General features: G+C 39.7%; 1 protein-coding gene across 1 annotated transcript in view; it reads left to right on the top strand.

Annotated features, from left to right (window-relative positions):
- Positions 1 to 14,615, top strand: part of TEK (TEK receptor tyrosine kinase) — a 50,499-nt gene extending 35,884 nt beyond the window's left edge. The window contains 15 exon segments of the mRNA XM_017728365.1: positions 1,210 to 1,414; positions 2,212 to 2,346; positions 3,132 to 3,214; positions 3,217 to 3,364; positions 4,621 to 4,920; positions 5,425 to 5,582; positions 6,815 to 7,025; positions 7,964 to 8,074; positions 8,421 to 8,611; positions 9,034 to 9,147; positions 10,037 to 10,107; positions 10,696 to 10,736; positions 11,849 to 11,945; positions 12,420 to 12,519; positions 12,651 to 14,615. Coding sequence (XP_017583854.1) covers positions 1,210 to 1,414; positions 2,212 to 2,346; positions 3,132 to 3,214; positions 3,217 to 3,364; positions 4,621 to 4,920; positions 5,425 to 5,582; positions 6,815 to 7,025; positions 7,964 to 8,074; positions 8,421 to 8,611; positions 9,034 to 9,147; positions 10,037 to 10,107; positions 10,696 to 10,736; positions 11,849 to 11,945; positions 12,420 to 12,519; positions 12,651 to 12,725 — 2,040 coding nt within the window. The 3' untranslated portion in view covers positions 12,726 to 14,615.
- Positions 14,616 to 16,941: the final 2,326 nt, after the last annotated feature.

Below are 16,941 nucleotides of genomic sequence, written 5' to 3' on the forward strand. Positions count from 1 at the left end.
AATTATCATCCCCTGCTTTTCCCCTAACAAACTGGGTGTAATTACTAATACATTCCAAAAGAAAACTACCAAGGCCAGGATGGAAAAACAACATAACATACACATTTTCAATGGTTTCCATTACTTTTGTAAAACTTCGAGAAATCACTAACACCAGGCATATTAAAATGGCAGTCCTGATTCTTATTCCTGACTTATAAAAAGTGTGATCCAGGAACCCGATTGCTCATAGCTGTGGACATGAACTTATGGTTAGGTTCCACAGAAAAATTATTAAATCGAACAGCATGGTCTTACTGCTGTACTTCAGTACAAAATGCTTCAAACCAGAATGTTGGGGTTTTTTTCCACTTTCACATGCCCCTTAAGTTGGGCACCAAATTTATGTCTCGGTTTTGGATACAAAACTTCAGGAGGAAACCCCCCAGAGTGAGTGTCTCCTCCAAAGGGAAAAGGGCCTCCCCTTTTCCTCTACCAATAAAACAAGTTGGTCACAGCAGGTGAAAGTGGGAAAACCAAACAGTTTATTAACACCAAACAAAACAGGGTAGAACAGGAAAAAAATCAAACCTCAAAATACAACAAATTCCCGGAGAGGGAACAGACATGCGGGCTCGGACTGGCTGGGGGCCCCCCCCGGCGGGCCCGCCGGGGCCACCTGCAGGCTGCCTGGACCGGCGAGGAGGGAAGGGAGACAGTGAGGCAAGGGAAGGGAAAAAGAACAAGAAAAAAAGCCCAGCAGAACCTTTTTCCCATTGGAACACAAAGGAAACCCAAAGAGCAGCACAGCGCTCCCGGTGCACTCCCTCCCGAGCCCCCAGAGCCCCCGAGCCGCTGGGCCCGGCCGTTCACCTGCCCCGCACTCGGTCCTGTGGCCCCGGCCCCGGGTCCAGCTCAAAGAAACAGCGCCTTGGGCATGGAGCGGATGGGTAAGGAATAAAGCGGCTTCATAACATCACCCCAGGACATTCCTGAATAAATATTTACAGTTGGAATATGAACAAAAACCCATTTTAAGTACCATACTAATTATGTATATTGAAAGAATAAGTGTGACAATAAGGTTTAGAAGAACACCCAAAATTTTTTTTAATATCTTAACTGTCAGCTTTAGTGTGTAAAGACCTATCTATTTTGTGAGAGTTTTGAAGAGCATCTTCCATTTTCCTACAGATCTAGGAATAACCAGAGTCTTACTGATACACGAAGCTAAAAGGTTATATAAAAGGTTAATACTTGCATTCTTGTTCAGTTCCTCCTGTGCCACAGTTTGCCCCGAGGCTGACAGACAGAGGACATAATTTTCTCATAATTGATATCAATGCTGAATTACACAATGGAGATGGACCTGTTGTGTCTACAAAACTTCTGTACAAGCCAGCAAAACGTTATCAGTCCTGGATGTCTGTGGAAGGTAAGAGGACATTCTTTAATTCCCTTAAAGACAAATTTCACCCACCAACTGAAACATCATGTGTTTCTGTTCTTGATTAGCCTCAAAAGACTTTACAATGCATAGCAGTTAAACCTTTTGTGACTGAATGTGTGACTGTTTATCACTACACATAATGCTCATATGGATGTATTACACCAACAGCAGTCAAAAGTGTATATTCAGTTTAGGAACAAAAGGTTTTCCCCTTCTTCCTTAGGACTAAGTGCACTCAGTATTGGGCCCAGCTGTTTTAAACTCCCATGTAAACAGGTTTTCAAAAGCAGTGGGCAGTACGGAGACATGCTGGGTCATCTAGCATCTTGTGTTGTGTTCATTGTGCCCCTGGTGAACGAAGTAACTTACCAAAATATTTATCAGTAATAGTATGGGCAAAATGAAACCTGCTTATGAAGTAGATGACCTCCTCCAGCTGTGCTTTCAAATTTTATGCATGGCCTAAAATACTATAGGAAACATAACAGGAACTTTAACAACAGCTGTTACTAAATCAGTATAATCCAAAATCTGTGTACAGAAAGAACACTAAGTAACCAGTATAGTTCTGTCTTGAAAGAAGGGCAGATGAAGCAACCTTTGGGCTGGGTTGGAACTCAAAAATAATTTTTTTATACATCTAATTAGTTTATCCTAGTGAATCAAGAACAACAACAAAAAAAGGAGCCTGAATATATTACCTTGTATTTTCCAAACATTTTCTTCCATAACATATTTCAACATGGGCCATGGTTTTACTTTCTTTTGACTTTTGTTGTCAGTAAAAGACACAACTAAAAGACTGGACAATCTGGAACCCAAAACGGAGTATCAGTTCTGTGTTCAGCTGAGTCGGCAAGGGGAAGGTGGGGAAGGCCATCCTGGACCACAGGCCAGCTTCACAACAGCTGCGCTTGGTAAGTCACCACCATGACTTTTCACAAATGGGGTGTTTCAGCTGTTTTTCTCTGTGGTCTGTTCCCTGATCTCTGTCAGAACACTTTCAATTGAGCAAAGAAGGCTGCACTTGAAAACTTTGTAGACTCTTTCAGAAGAATCTCAGACAAAGGGATATTAAAAAAAAAAAAAAAAAGGAAGTAAAGGAAAAGAAAGGAAAGGAAAGGAAAGGAAAAAACCAAATCATAAAACAGAGGTGAAGAGAAGCAGAAAAAGGCAGATCTATTCTTTTCCCTGATTTAGAGATGAGGGATCTGGGTAAGAAAAATTTATATATTTTGGCTAGCTATGCAGCAGATTTGGAGATAAAAATCACTTTTTTGCAGTCCTTCCTTTTACTGTTAGATCAATTTACTTTAAAAATGAAGATGTTTTAACAAGCAGGAAAGTTTTTAGTCCACTGAGGATAGATCCCAAACTGAATACAGACATACAGAATAAATGAGGATTGCACCAGGACCTATCTAACAAGACAACACCAGTTGGCTTCTCACATCTAAGAAGTGCAACTGCAACACCAGCTCATTGAAGACACCCTTTTGTTGCCACATCAGCTGTTGATAAGATACTGTGGGACTATCACCGCCTCTTAGATGTAACTTCTGCCAAATTATGTGGGATGGCTGAGAGAATTACCTTATGTCACCCCAAGCTGGGGCAAGTGGTTGGGAATAACAGGTACCCTGTTTTAGCTTAGATACCAGACATGAAATGTTGTTCCCTGTTTCACTGTGGCTTTTCCAAGGTCTTCCTCCACCAGAAGGTATCACTCTCTTTCCAAAAAGTATGACATCACTGAATTTGTCATGGCATCCTTTAACACTGAGGACAGAGGAATTACTCAAGTGCCAGGAAATATGTCCACCTTGATCATTAAGGATCTTGAGCCTAGACAGCAGTACATGTGCAGGGTACGGGTGAACACCAGGTCCCAAGGAGAATGGAGCAACTATCTGTATGCATGGACTTTCAGTGACAGTAAGTGCTGATTCACATCCTTCTGTTTAATTCTTCGTGTTATCCCCAGTGATCAGACTAATTGTCACTTGATGACTACATTAAATGTAATCCTTTATTTTGGTAACATTTAGTTCCTGATGATCACTTGTGGTTGTTATTGCTATTATTTGGAAAGCTCAGCTTCCAAAGGAATTCTTCTACTGGAAATTGTCAGGAACTATTAATGTGTTGGGTTTTTTTTAAATGGAGAAAAACAAGCTTGAGAATCTACATCTTCTTTTCAGTGCAACTCGTGCTTCTGACACAAGTAGCATTTTTTTCCTTCTCAGAATGATGAGCCATCAGAGTTCACTACTCCAAGCTCTTTTGTTACTCAGTTTGGCTATGATAATACAGAAATTGTCAGCACTTAAAGAAGAGAAGATACAATGCAAGGTAAAACCCCCGTGAGCAAAGAGTAGTTAAGTGTGCTACACTGAAGACCGCCCTTGAATTCCCTGAGTGTGAGCAGTGTGCTTTCATAACATCACAACAAATGCCCTATCTGAATGAACTACCATCTGAACAGCTGTCCATCTGAATGGCTGATGGGTGACACTGCCCTTACCACACACTGGAAAGATGGGCTTCTTCCTCCTTATAGGTCGTGTAAGGAGGCCCTCACTGAAATCCTATACGTATTAGTGGAAGTATTAAGGGCTGTCATGGGACTCTCCATTTTCCTGAGCTCTGACACCAAACTGCACTGAGAAACACATAAGGGTCCTCTTTTCCAGGAGAAGGTACTTAGCTTAGTATTCATGGCTGTGTCCACAAGTGTAGCACTCCCCCCTTCTGGTGGTTTTCTGATTAGATTTTTGGAAATGTTGGTATCAATTTCCTTTCTCTCTAACAGCCTGACAGGTAATTGCTCCCTGAAGCAGTGAAAGTGTGGGATATGGGAATTAAAAGGGAATGATGATTCAGTATAGAACGAAATTAATATTAATCTGAAAGCAAATATGGTGTGCTTGCCTACAGATCAGAGAATGTGTATCTTCATCCAAAGACAGTATACTGCATGCCACTCCAGCTGCTCCTGCAAGTATGGAATGCTGCTACAAGGATCATACTGCACATCAAGATCATAAAATTATTGCATTCAGTAACCATAGCTCATCTACATATTCTGTTTCGCACAGCAAAAGGACTGAGGAAAATGTTTTGTTCTCTGTGGAGAGGAGAAAGAGGTGGATGTACACTCCAATGCCCTGTGTGTTTGTGTTTGTTCTCAGGAATCCCTCCTGCACCAAACAACATCAGGTTTTCTAATACCACAGACACATCCTCAGTCATCTCTTGGACAGCTGCTGAGGGTCATTCCATCTCCTCCATCATCATCAGCTACAAAATTTATGGCAAGGCTGAGTACAACCACATCGATATTATCATAAAGAACACCAGCATTACTCAATATCACCTCAAGGGCCTTGAGCCAGATACTGTGTACCAGGTTCAGATTAATGCTCAGAACAACATTGGCTTGAGCAACCCGAACACATCATTTGAACTGAAGACTCTTCCAGAAACTAAAGGTTAGTTAATCCACCATACTGGATTTGCACAAACCAGGACAGGCTGTATAAACTAGTTAGCTAAGACACAGTCATAATACTAATTTTTGAATCTGAGTTTTCTTTTGCTCTTAATTTTAACACAAAACACACCACCACCAATATTTAATTCTTAGTTCACTGCATGGTATTGATGAAGTGACAACATGCACCATTTGTGCATATCCACCAGACAGGGACCAGAGACTCAAAAATTAAAGGAGCTGCATATAGCAAGACTATTAGATCACTAACAGAATGTGACCTCATCTCTGCTCTGACTGAATTCAACAGAATATGCAGGTGCTCATACATCTGAAATTCAGAGCATCCAATGTTTCTGACATTTTTGGAAAACAAAGGGATGTATCCTCACATCTTTAAACAGTTTACAAGACCAGAGTATTCAGTTACACATTGCTAATGTATTGCTAAACTCAGAATATGCTGAAAATAATGATGAATTCTTATGTCCTTCCTCAACAGCTCCATATGAATCAAAAGGAGGCAAAATGCTGCTTATTGCTATCCTTGGCTCTGCAGGGATGACCTGTGTAACAATTCTCCTAGCCTTTCTCATCATGCTGCAGTTAAAGCGAGCCAACTTCCAGCGTCGAATGGCTCAGGCTTTCCAAAATGTGGTGGTGGGTTACCAGCTTTCTTGTGTCAGTTTGGTTGTTAACTTTAGCTCATATTTTCCTGGTTTTTCTTCCAATTTCTTTTTCCTGGCTTTCCTAAACACTGTCTTCTCTTTATGTGTGCAGTTAGCACTGTTGTAAAGCTTCTCTACTAGTGACCTGAAAGCTAAAGCAATCACAGTTACAGGCTAGGAGGTAGAAAGCTTGACTTGAAAAAAGTTGCAAACCATTTGCTATGCTCCTTCTTCTGCCTTGTCACTCTTGTGTATGACAAGTACCAAGCCAGACAGAATAGAGGAGCCTGTTCTGCCTCTATGAAGTCGTGCCTGATTTTGAAAACTACCAAATATTTAATGTTGCTTGTGAGCATCAACAACAGCTGATACATGTTCATCCATTTTCAACCTGGGGACAGCACATCAGGGACCTATCAATGGCAACATTATAGTTTTGGCTGTGAGGAAATTGCTGAAGGTTTTAACATTACATGGAGGTATCTCTCTATACACATGTATATATTTGTATCCTGCTGCAGTCTCTTAGTCACTCTGCTTTCTGGTGCTTTTCTCTGCCTTCAGAGGGGAACCCATAGAGCAGAATGAAGCTGGCCCAAAGAGTTCCTTCATATGTATCTGAATAGGTTGTTTCATAAACAGGGGCAAGGGGCTCACCCAATGATATGATCAGTCTGCAGGGCACACAGAATAGCTTTGTCTCCTAGTCCTAAAACTTTTCCCATAGCAGTATTTCATGAGAATGTGTAACTGAAGAAATGTCTCCTTAGGTATGGAGGAAGATAATTTCCGTTCTCTTTTTATTTCCTTGCTTCTTCTTGCCTCACCTCACCAACACAAGATTTAATTAAGCCTAATATGAGATAAATCTCAAACCTGAGACTTAAAACTGCTCTTGAGATCAGTTTTATCACATTATTTTTTGCCCATGTCCTTTATCTTCAAAAGGATTATAAGACTGTTCAGGAGGCCCAGATCTAAAAGGTACTTACACACAAATTAGAAGCCTGATTAATTTTGTGGATCTGGGCAGAACTCCTTGTTGCAATTAGTGTCTGAAGTAGTGTAACTGTCTAGAGTACTCTTGTGTATGTAAGAGATGGATTGGGTTCTCTGTGTGTGTGTGTGTAGATGAGTGAGCACAGGTATTTGGGAAATGTAATCAGAGCATTGCTCAGTGAAGTAGAAATCACAGTTAATGTCATTTTCTTAACTCTGTTGCAGAGGGAAGAGCCAGCTCTGCAGTTTAATTCCGGTACTCTCACTCTGAGCAGGAAAGCAAAAACCAGTCCAGATCCTACTATTTATCCAGTTCTTGAGTGGAATGACATAAAATTTCAAGATGTGATTGGGGAAGGTAACTTTGGGCAAGTCCTGAAAGCACGCATTAAGAAAGATGGCTTACGCATGGATGCTGCAATAAAAAGGATGAAAGGTAGTAAAGACCAGGGATTCTGTGACTAAAGAATTTTCTTGATTGTGTATTCTAGTGTTTCTCTGTCGTACAAAATGCTTAGTAACCCTCTTCTAAAGCTACAATAAATATTCAAAATTACTAGTTAAATTGTATCAGGTGTCACTAGGCCAAGATTTGTCAACGACTGTACTTCTGCTGGGCAAAGTTAGTTTCTATTTCTCCTCAGTAGCTGATATCATTAAGTATCATGTATTTTTCAATTCATAGATCAGTATGAGCTTCATGTGAGTTCATCTGTAAAGCAAGATGCATTGAATAAAGAGGAGCAGAGAACTAGTCTTGGTGCATAGCATTTGTTCATCTTGTTTACTTCAGCCATTCAGAGACAACTGCATCCATGCATCTGTATATACACATACCATGGGGATCATTAATCTTCTTTTTATTCATTGGGCATGATAGATACCTTCCAGAGAGAGCTACAATATGTACAATACTGCAAGAATGTACATGTTTTATTGTAATTCACTAGATCATTATTTAGGCAAATTGAAAAACACTTTTAAGTGGGATGATTAATTTAAAAATAGCCAAGGTCTGCATACAGGCAGAAATAATCAACAGCAAACATAGGGAAGGATTTTTAAGCAGCTTCTTCTCATAAGATCTGCTACAACATTTTACACTCTCAAGTAAGAAGGAGAGTGACAGGGTGTGTTAAGATGCTTCCTTTCTCTGAAGATAGCTTCTGCAGACATTTGTTTCTCTATTTTTTTCCCTCTTATTGAAAAATCCTACCTTTTTCTGTAAACACTAACGTACCTTACAGTTTTCCTCTTTCTACTGGGGTTGAAATAGTAGTGGCCCAAGCAACTCAGACTCCTCATATTTAAAAATAATATTGTTATAAACTCAGTTCAGAGGAAAACATCAATGAGTGCTGTTTTGATTTTCAGAGTATGCCTCAAAAGATGATCACAGAGATTTTGCCGGAGAACTTGAAGTTCTTTGTAAACTTGGTCATCATCCCAACATCATAAATCTTTTGGGAGCATGTGAACATAGGGGTAAGGTACTATTGAATACACGCACTTTAAAAATTAGTTTAAAAAAGCCCCTCTCACAATATAGCCCATACAGTCCAGAGAAACACTACCAGGTCTGTGTACAACATTTGTTAAAAGGTCAGATAAACTTGTGTTTGGATCTACAAGCCCACATTAATGCTTCAGAAATGATGTTCAGTACTAGCTCTAAATTCTTCTCTACTCCTAGAAATTAGCCTGTTTGACATTTCCCTCCAGTCTGTTTTATGTTTATTTCCTTTCCGTGTAAATTTCAGTGTAAATTTCCAAAGACTATTACTGACCATCTCTTACTTTGTGATATGCTCACTATCTGATGTTTTGTTAGGATATCTTTATCTTGCTATTGAATATGCCCCCCATGGAAATTTACTGGACTTCCTTCGGAAAAGCAGAGTACTAGAGACAGACCCGGCATTTGCTATTGCCAACAGCACCGCATCTACACTTTCCTCACAGCAGCTTCTGCATTTTGCAGCAGATGTTGCCAGAGGGATGGACTACTTGAGCCAAAAACAGGTCAGTCTTCAACTCTCTATCCACTGAAAGCATGGCAAATAATTTTCCAGGGAATATGCCCTTTAATTAAATTAATTTTTAATTTTAGCTTCTATAGCACACACTGAATGAGATTTATTTTGTTGTCTCCACTTAAACCTATCAAATACTACATCATGAGGAATCATGGAAGAGGCATTAAAACTTAAAACAACATGGTAGTTAACTGCTTTCATTTTCAGATAAAGTTTAAGATGTTCTTGGTAGTGACATACCACACCATTTTCTTTGTTTTGTGTTCTTACTCCAAATGTTTGCAATTTTCAATAAAGCAGTAAAGTAATACATGTAAAACTCAATTATACTGACTTCCTTATTTTATTACATCATTATTATTACTGTTGTGGTTGTTATTATTATTATTACTATTATGATTATTTTAGTTTATTCATCGAGATTTGGCAGCAAGAAACATCTTGGTTGGAGAAAATTATGTTGCAAAAATAGCTGACTTTGGCTTGTCAAGAGGTCAAGAAGTTTATGTTAAGAAGACCATGGTAAGGACCAAACCAAATTGATACAGTCTGTTTTCTTAATTTTGTTTTCTTATTTCTTAATCTGTGTTTTCATATGAACAAAAATGCAAATTTACAGGTATTACAGAACTAATTATTTAAATGCTACAGTTAACATGTAAAATATGCACATGTTTATTAATATACACATAAATACATCTACTTGTAAATAAATTCTATACCATGTTTATAATATACAATGTAATTTAAAATTATATGAATATGGATGACAGTAAACTAGATGAGTCAAGCTGGTCTAATTCTATTGAACAAGGCCAAAGTTAGCAATATGGTAACCAGAGGTACATCAGGATGTGTCCAGAATTAATGCTTTGGAAGATCTGAAATAGAAAGATATGTAACAAACATCATGTAGCTATAGACCAGAAATAGCACTGTGTTGTCAAGGCAACAAGATGGTCAGAGGCATTGTCTTAAGTATTATTTACATTTCACCTTGATGCTGATTAGATAATTTTTTTATTAGCTTTCATGTGAACTGTTCCCTTGGGAAGCAAATCATATAATCTTAGGCTCATGGAATGACTTGTTTTGAAAGGGACCTCAAAGACTATCTAGTTCCAACCCCACCTTTCACTACACCAGGTTATTCAGAGCCCCATCCAGCTTGGCCTTGAACAGTCCTACATCCACAACTTCTCTGGCCAACGTGTTCGAGTGTCTCACCACTCTCACAGTAAAGAATTTCTTCTGTAAAAATGCACAAGTTTAATAAGTTTATTTACTTGATAAAGTTTACTTGAATAAAGTCAGTTTTCATTAAAGTAACACAGAACGATTGTTGGCATAGATATTGCAATAGTGCTATACCAAGAACTGAAAAATAAAACTTTCATTAAATAATTTCCAGGGACGGCTTCCAGTGCGATGGATGGCAATTGAATCTTTAAATTACAGTGTTTACACCACAAATAGTGATGTGTAAGTATGTGTTCAAGTGGCATTTTTTAAACAAAGAAATATTTTTCCATATCAAGGAAAGTTTGGCAGCTAGCATGAGACATCCACCCTTAATTCACAAGACTCAGTAGTCATGTCAGCATGAGTGAGCAATGGAAGCAAAAAATAAAACCCATAACAAAAAAGTTACTTTTATTTCTTCATCAGGGTCTGATCAAGTTCTGTGTTCTCAACCTACTTAGATGTGCCCCACTACTTTAGCTGTATTTCTCTTTCAAAACAGGAGACCTGATGAATCTTTGGGAAACCCAGAGGAAATTGGTATTTTATTTAGGAAACTAGAAATTGTATTTGGAAAAGCAATTCTATAACTACGGTATTTGCTGAAATCTGATAAAGGTCTTTGGTTGACTCAGAGTGAATTAATTTTGCTACTTTTCCTGCTTTCTGATTCTACAAACCCCAGCATTATACAAAATTTTATAAAAAATACAGAAAAACATATCACACTTCTCTGTGTTCCCTGAATACTAGCAAAACTATCTACCATTTAAAAATACTAATTCTTATTGCATTCTTGTTGCACTTCATAATATCCCTCTGTTGCAGATGGTCATATGGCGTCCTCTTATGGGAAATTGTTAGTTTAGGTAAGTATCTGAACTTTGTACTCCACAAATAAACAATCTGAGCCAAGGCAGCTCCATTCACTCAGTCTTTTAAAATATATTGCTTCAAAATAGCAGTATTATTTCAATTTTCTTTCTGTTTTATTCAATACATTTTATTTAGGTTCAGTATGCTTGGAAATAAAATTGTCAGATTTTCAATTCAGGTACCATTTTAAATGAGAAAGAACCATAATGATCATGTTTTCATTACACTATAAAACCGAGGCCATACCTAAATATAAACTCCAGGATATCATATGATATTATAGCCTGAATACAACGTTTTGATTTTGGTGGGTGGCTTTTCCCCAGCTTTCCTGCATTTTAAATCAAGACTTACATTTTAGTGATATTGCAGGGTAGGGGAGTAATTAGCTCCTACTCCAAATATTCATGAAGAAAATTTTTGAACATTAACCTTCAAATAAAATTTAGAGTGCATCTCTGCAGGCACCTCTATCCATCATGATTGTGATACAGCCTCTCACCACTCAAAATCGCTGTGTTACATCTCCCTTGTGATTTGCCCTGGAGATGTACCCATGCTGGCCAGGAGATGCTACTGACTGAGGTGCACATGGCCTACTGGACTGATCATGAGCTCTGGATTTCTGATTTATTCCTGGCTTTCTTTACTAAATGGATTTGCATTAGATATGGATGCCGTGTGGAAAATCAAGACTCTAAGCAACCAAATATCTGCAGAAAGGGGCAAAACCAGCTGATAGTAAGAGCTCCATGAGTCCATACCAGATATTATTATGATGCTAATGAAGGAATGACTTGCCTAGTGACATCAATGCTGTTGATAAAACACTTCAAATACAATCAGATCCAGGCCCTCAGACTTGTAGAGAAATTTAGGCCAGCCCCACAAATGAGAATATTGACAATTAGTTTTATTTTTCTCTTCAATATTGTGCATCAAGCAGTAAGGAAGGATTAACAATAAAAATGTAGCTGCAAAATATTCCCTAATTTTGGATTAATTTAGCTGTTACTATGTCAGTCACACCTTTCCATGTCTACTATGAAATTAAACTTTATTTTATTAAAACCCTCTTCTGTTCATGACAATGGTTAAACTTAAGGCGGAACACCATATTGCGGAATGACATGTGCAGAACTATATGAAAAACTCCCTCAAGGCTACCGACTGGAAAAGCCTCTCAACTGTGATGATGAAGTGTGAGTATTGCCTCAGAAAAAAACCAAAAAGAAACAGAATAACATAACATCAGCTATAGAAAATACATGATTTCTACAAGAAACTAATAAACAATTTTTTTTAAATATAAAAACTACATTTAAGAATTCAAAAGGAGCACAAAATATAAAAAGTACATTAAAAAATTAAAAAGTATACAAGTCCTTTTGTGCACAGCATGCACTGTTAATTTGCCATGAATACTTTCCCAGGCTCTCTGTTCTAGCCAGTTACCCTGCTCTTTACACAACATGCCAGGGTTTTAGCTCAAAGGGAGATTTTTGATTATTCGAGTAAAAAAATTTCTTTTCAGGCAGGAACTAACTATTGTAATTTCAGCTATGTATAAATCCATTTTCCTCTGAAAGTGGAATGTGCACAATCTTTAATACCATAAATTTTTAACTTTAACCTATGTATCTAAACTATCAAATGCTGGTGTTTGATTTTTAAAGGTATGACCTGATGAGACAGTGCTGGAAAGAGAAACCATATGAAAGACCATCATTTGCTCAGATACTGGTGTCACTGAACAGGATGTTAGAAGACAGGAAGGTAAGAATAAAATTCTGTTTTATATTTATATATATATATAAATAATTAGGCTATGAATAATTTCAGTATTATTTAGGGTCCTTGAGGTAATGCACCTTGCATCACACCTTCTCTGTTTATTTCTTTCCCAGACCTATGTGAATACTACCCTATACGAGAAATTTACTTATGCAGGCATTGATTGCTCCGCTGAAGAAGCTGCTTAAGACGGGACAAATCTTCATTCATCAGTGATGTATTACAGAAACCCAAAATTCAATCTCCTGGAGCCCAAAATGTGATGTGCTGTGTAGAACTGTGTCTAGTTCTAACTATATATAATACAGCAATACTGTTTTACCACAGTTATGTGTGTGAATATCACACAGTAACCTCTGCCTTCACAGGCTGTAGAAGTGTATATACTGTCCAAAGCAGGTATAGACTGCAGTAATGAAATCTGTTGTTTCATATGCAGGGTTTTCTTTTTTCCTAATCATGTAGATATAATGTCTACATACATATTGTAATGCATTAGGTATTGCCATCTTAGATTTTTTTTATATTTTCCAAGAGCTACTCATAGAAAAGTGGTAACTTATTGTAGTATTCCATGTACATTTCATTGTGTCTGAAACAAAAATGCTAGGCAGTTGCAACAATGGAAGTTGTAATCCAGTGTGCTTAACTAGGATAATTAAGACAGACTCCTATTTGAATGCAAAAGTCAGCTAGTAGAAATAATCTAGTCAAAAGTTTTGTTGACACTTGTAAGATATAAGGCATGCTATTGCTCTTTCGTTGCCTGGTATGATGGTCAGTTTTTGCCCATATGCAAAATATACATATATTTTGAAGTGTTTAATGCTATCAGAGGCAGCCATACAGCAATTATCATGAAGTGTAGGTTTGAGGAGCATACTATGCATTGTAAACCACATTTTTACAACCCGCCTGGATATACATGAGACTTATTCAATTTGTATTTAATTTAATAATTTCACTGCATAATTATAAATTACTACCTATTATATACAAGCAGGGCTTACTTACTTTTGTTCACTTCACCCTCTCATTCAGTCTGTAGTGTGGTATGACCTCTTAAAAATATCATAGTCAAATGCTTCAAAACAGCGATATTTTGACCCGCCAGAAAGGTCCCTAGTCCTTAGGTAAGATGTACAGAGGCAGGATTGGCTTGAACTTCTGGTGTCAAGCTGGGTACAAGGGATTTGGTGAATTTACCCTATCCAAATTTCACATATCAGCCAACTTCATGTTTTGCACACATGCTCCCCTCTTCCCCTTGACTTACCAGCTTGTAACTGTCCATCAGACCACAGTGACTTTCCAGTTGGGTGCATCAAGTCATCCCCTAAGACTTGGAGAAAGATTCTTGAGAGAGTACAAGATTTCCCCTTCTGATTCTTACTTTGTGGATGGGTATGTGATTGGTTACAATGTGGGGGTATCACAGCAGAGTATAGAGTAACATTAATGACATACACCGGACTGACTCAAATAGAAGCACCAAGAACCTATTAAAAGGGATTAAGCCAACAAACAAGGGTGCTGAGATGACTTGTGTGGCCTTGAGATAGGCAGAACTTGCACTGTAAACCAGGTGCTAGATGTAAACTAGGAGTTTATTGTTGGGGATTTAAATAAGTTTACTTATAGAATATTAGAAATTAATTGTGTAGGTTTAAGTTTAATTGTAACTTGCTTTCAGCTTAGCATGAGAGGGCCCTGCTCAAAACTTAGTGTAGGTGAACTTTAAATGAACTCTGTTAGCATAATGGCTAAGCAGGGGAGGAAACGGAGAAAGACTGATTATCTTCAGATAAGGCCTGAGACCCTGGAGGGGCCCAAGACTGCCCCAAGCTGGAAGATAAGAGCAGTTAATGGCACATGAACATGGAGAATCCAATGAGGTGTTAGCAGACCCCAGACCATAAATCACTGTAGGACTAAGAGGCATGTGCAGGGCACATGACGAGTGCGTGAAAGTCGGGTGCACAGACTGTAAGGGTATAAAGACCCAGGGATTTCTTTGGTCAGGGTCCCTCTCAGGTGGCACCCAGCTCAAACTGAAATAAACAGACTCTGCCTTAGAACCCAGGGTCCGATCTCTTCTTTCACATTTACAAAGAGCACACAGATTCACTGGACCAAGGGACAGCTCCAAAAAAAAAAAACAAAAAAAAGGAGAAACAAATTCCAATATATTTTTTCAAGAGACTACTTTGCCAGTGGTTTTTGAAGCATAGGCATTGCATTTTGCAGTTGAACTACATTCCTACCAGTCAGTGAGATGAATAAGAATGTACCTCCAAGGGTGTTTTCTAGACTTCCAGGCAAAGCTGGCTAAAAACATCTGCTGGAACTGCTCCACTTTCTGTACAGAATTTTTCACAGGTACAAAGAGGTCCTTGTCTCATACTCTCATATATTTCTAACAGGCAGACACAACTGACTATTCTGCTACTTGATGTGAAGCTCTCCTGTGGCAAATTTTTACATTGACCATTATGTCACATAATTAAAGCATCAGAGAGTCATTCACCAACTCAATAGCTCTTAATACTGTCTGCATTTAAAGTGCTTAAGTCTCAATGTAAATTTACCTGAAAGACAATTAAGTCTCCTTATAAATATTCTTCTTATATTCCTTTAATATAGTGGCACATAATAATTTTCTACATTTCTTCCCTGGACACATCGGTGAGCTGTAGGGAACTGGCCATAATGGATGTAAAGAAAGCAAGAAAAAACAGTTTGAACAGCATGCGGAACTTAGAACTTAGTAGATGGCGGTGAGAGGAAACCATTAATGCAAAACAGGCCAGCCCCATCAAAAATGGGAGCTATGAGGGACGTACCAGGTGGACAGGCTATGGGAAGGTAAGCTTAGAAAAACAGAGAAACCACAATTGTTCCAATGTTTGGAACCATTATTCTGTTATCTCACTTTTTAACCAGTTTTTGCCTCCTTTGTAAAAAGATACTGCTCAGGATCAATGGCAGCTTATTGCACCTGCAGAGCTGAGAGGCTTTTTTCCCTGCTGCTGTGCTACAGGCTGATTTAGCAGCATTGCCTAACACAGAGATACACAGAAGCACCAAAAGCAATTGGCTTTGTGCCACTTGATCTCAAAGGTCAAAACTCTCAGCAGACACAGATGGAAGAGACTCGCGCACTCCCTGTTTGCTGGCTTGACACACGCCTGGCTGGCACAGCTTTCCCTGATGGAGGATAACAACAAGGGGCAGCTCCCTCGCAGCCATGCCGCCCAGAGATCTGCAGGGCTCCGTCAGCACCCGGCTTCATGAGTGACCACGACTGCTGGGATGGAAGGCAACCACCAAATCCTCGCTGACTTCAGTGGCAGCAGCAGCAGCGCCTGCATCGGATCCCTAAGTCTGGGGCTGGGCTGGACAAAGGACGCACACGGCACACCGCCCCTGAAGGACATGACTTTGGAAACAACCACCTGCCACTGTCTCCTGTTGTTTGCAGTAGGGTCACACCAGCCTGAGGCACCAGGCAGCCCTCAGTGCCACCTGGGACTGCAGATGACAGGCCCTGGCCTCCGGGACCAAGCACGTGGGGGAACTCGCTCTCCAGACTGAGCTTCCAGATTGAAAAGGCTGCCGTGAGCAGCCACCTCAAAGGGCAGACACATGGGGCTCTCCCCCACTTCAGCTGTGCCAGCTACACAGGCCTGGGCAGCAGCCGCCGAGCACAGGGACAACAGAAGGCACACAAACAGGGACAAACCCAGCCAAGCACAGAGATTTTTCATGATTGCTGAGCCCCAGACGGCCCCCAAGCGTGGTGTCACCCACCAGTCTTCCTCTGTTGACAAAGAGCAGGTGCAGAGGGTGCTTTCCCTCATTGCCTCCCTCACCAGCTGTGTCAGGAAGTTCTCTGCCACACAGTCCAGGGACCTCCTGTAATAAATGAGGGCCAGTTCTCCACAGAGATGATTAACTGGTAATTTATTAAAAGAAAAGAGAACAAAAAAAAAGACCAGGTGGAAGAACCAGGAGGGGGAGTAGCCCTCTCCTCCTCACCCAGAGGTGGGAGGACCTCGCTGTGGCAGGCTCCAGTTACAGGAGAGCTTCCCTGTGAGAGCCTCAAAGGCACAGGAGGACGTGTTCTCAGGGGAACACTGCCTTTTATGCTCTCTTTCAGTCTTTCTAATTGGTTAGTCCACAGGGTTGCTGCTTAGCAACTTAGTTCACTGGCTTAGATTTCCTGCTTCTCAGGAGATGATTGGGTCGCCCCTAGGTCTCTCCCTCTCCCCTCACAGTGCGTCGAGTGATTGGTGCGAGCTCTGGCTTGGAGGGAGGCTGGTGATTGGTGGGTGCAGCTCCCTCTTCTCTCAAGGCTGATGTCATCCCGATGGGGCTTAGGGACCTTCCATACTCTATATCACC

This window comes from Corvus brachyrhynchos, unplaced genomic scaffold (genome assembly GCF_000691975.1).
Source record: "Corvus brachyrhynchos isolate BGI_N302 unplaced genomic scaffold, ASM69197v1 scaffold90, whole genome shotgun sequence".
In the NCBI taxonomy this organism is placed as follows: Eukaryota; Metazoa; Chordata; class Aves; order Passeriformes; family Corvidae; genus Corvus; species Corvus brachyrhynchos.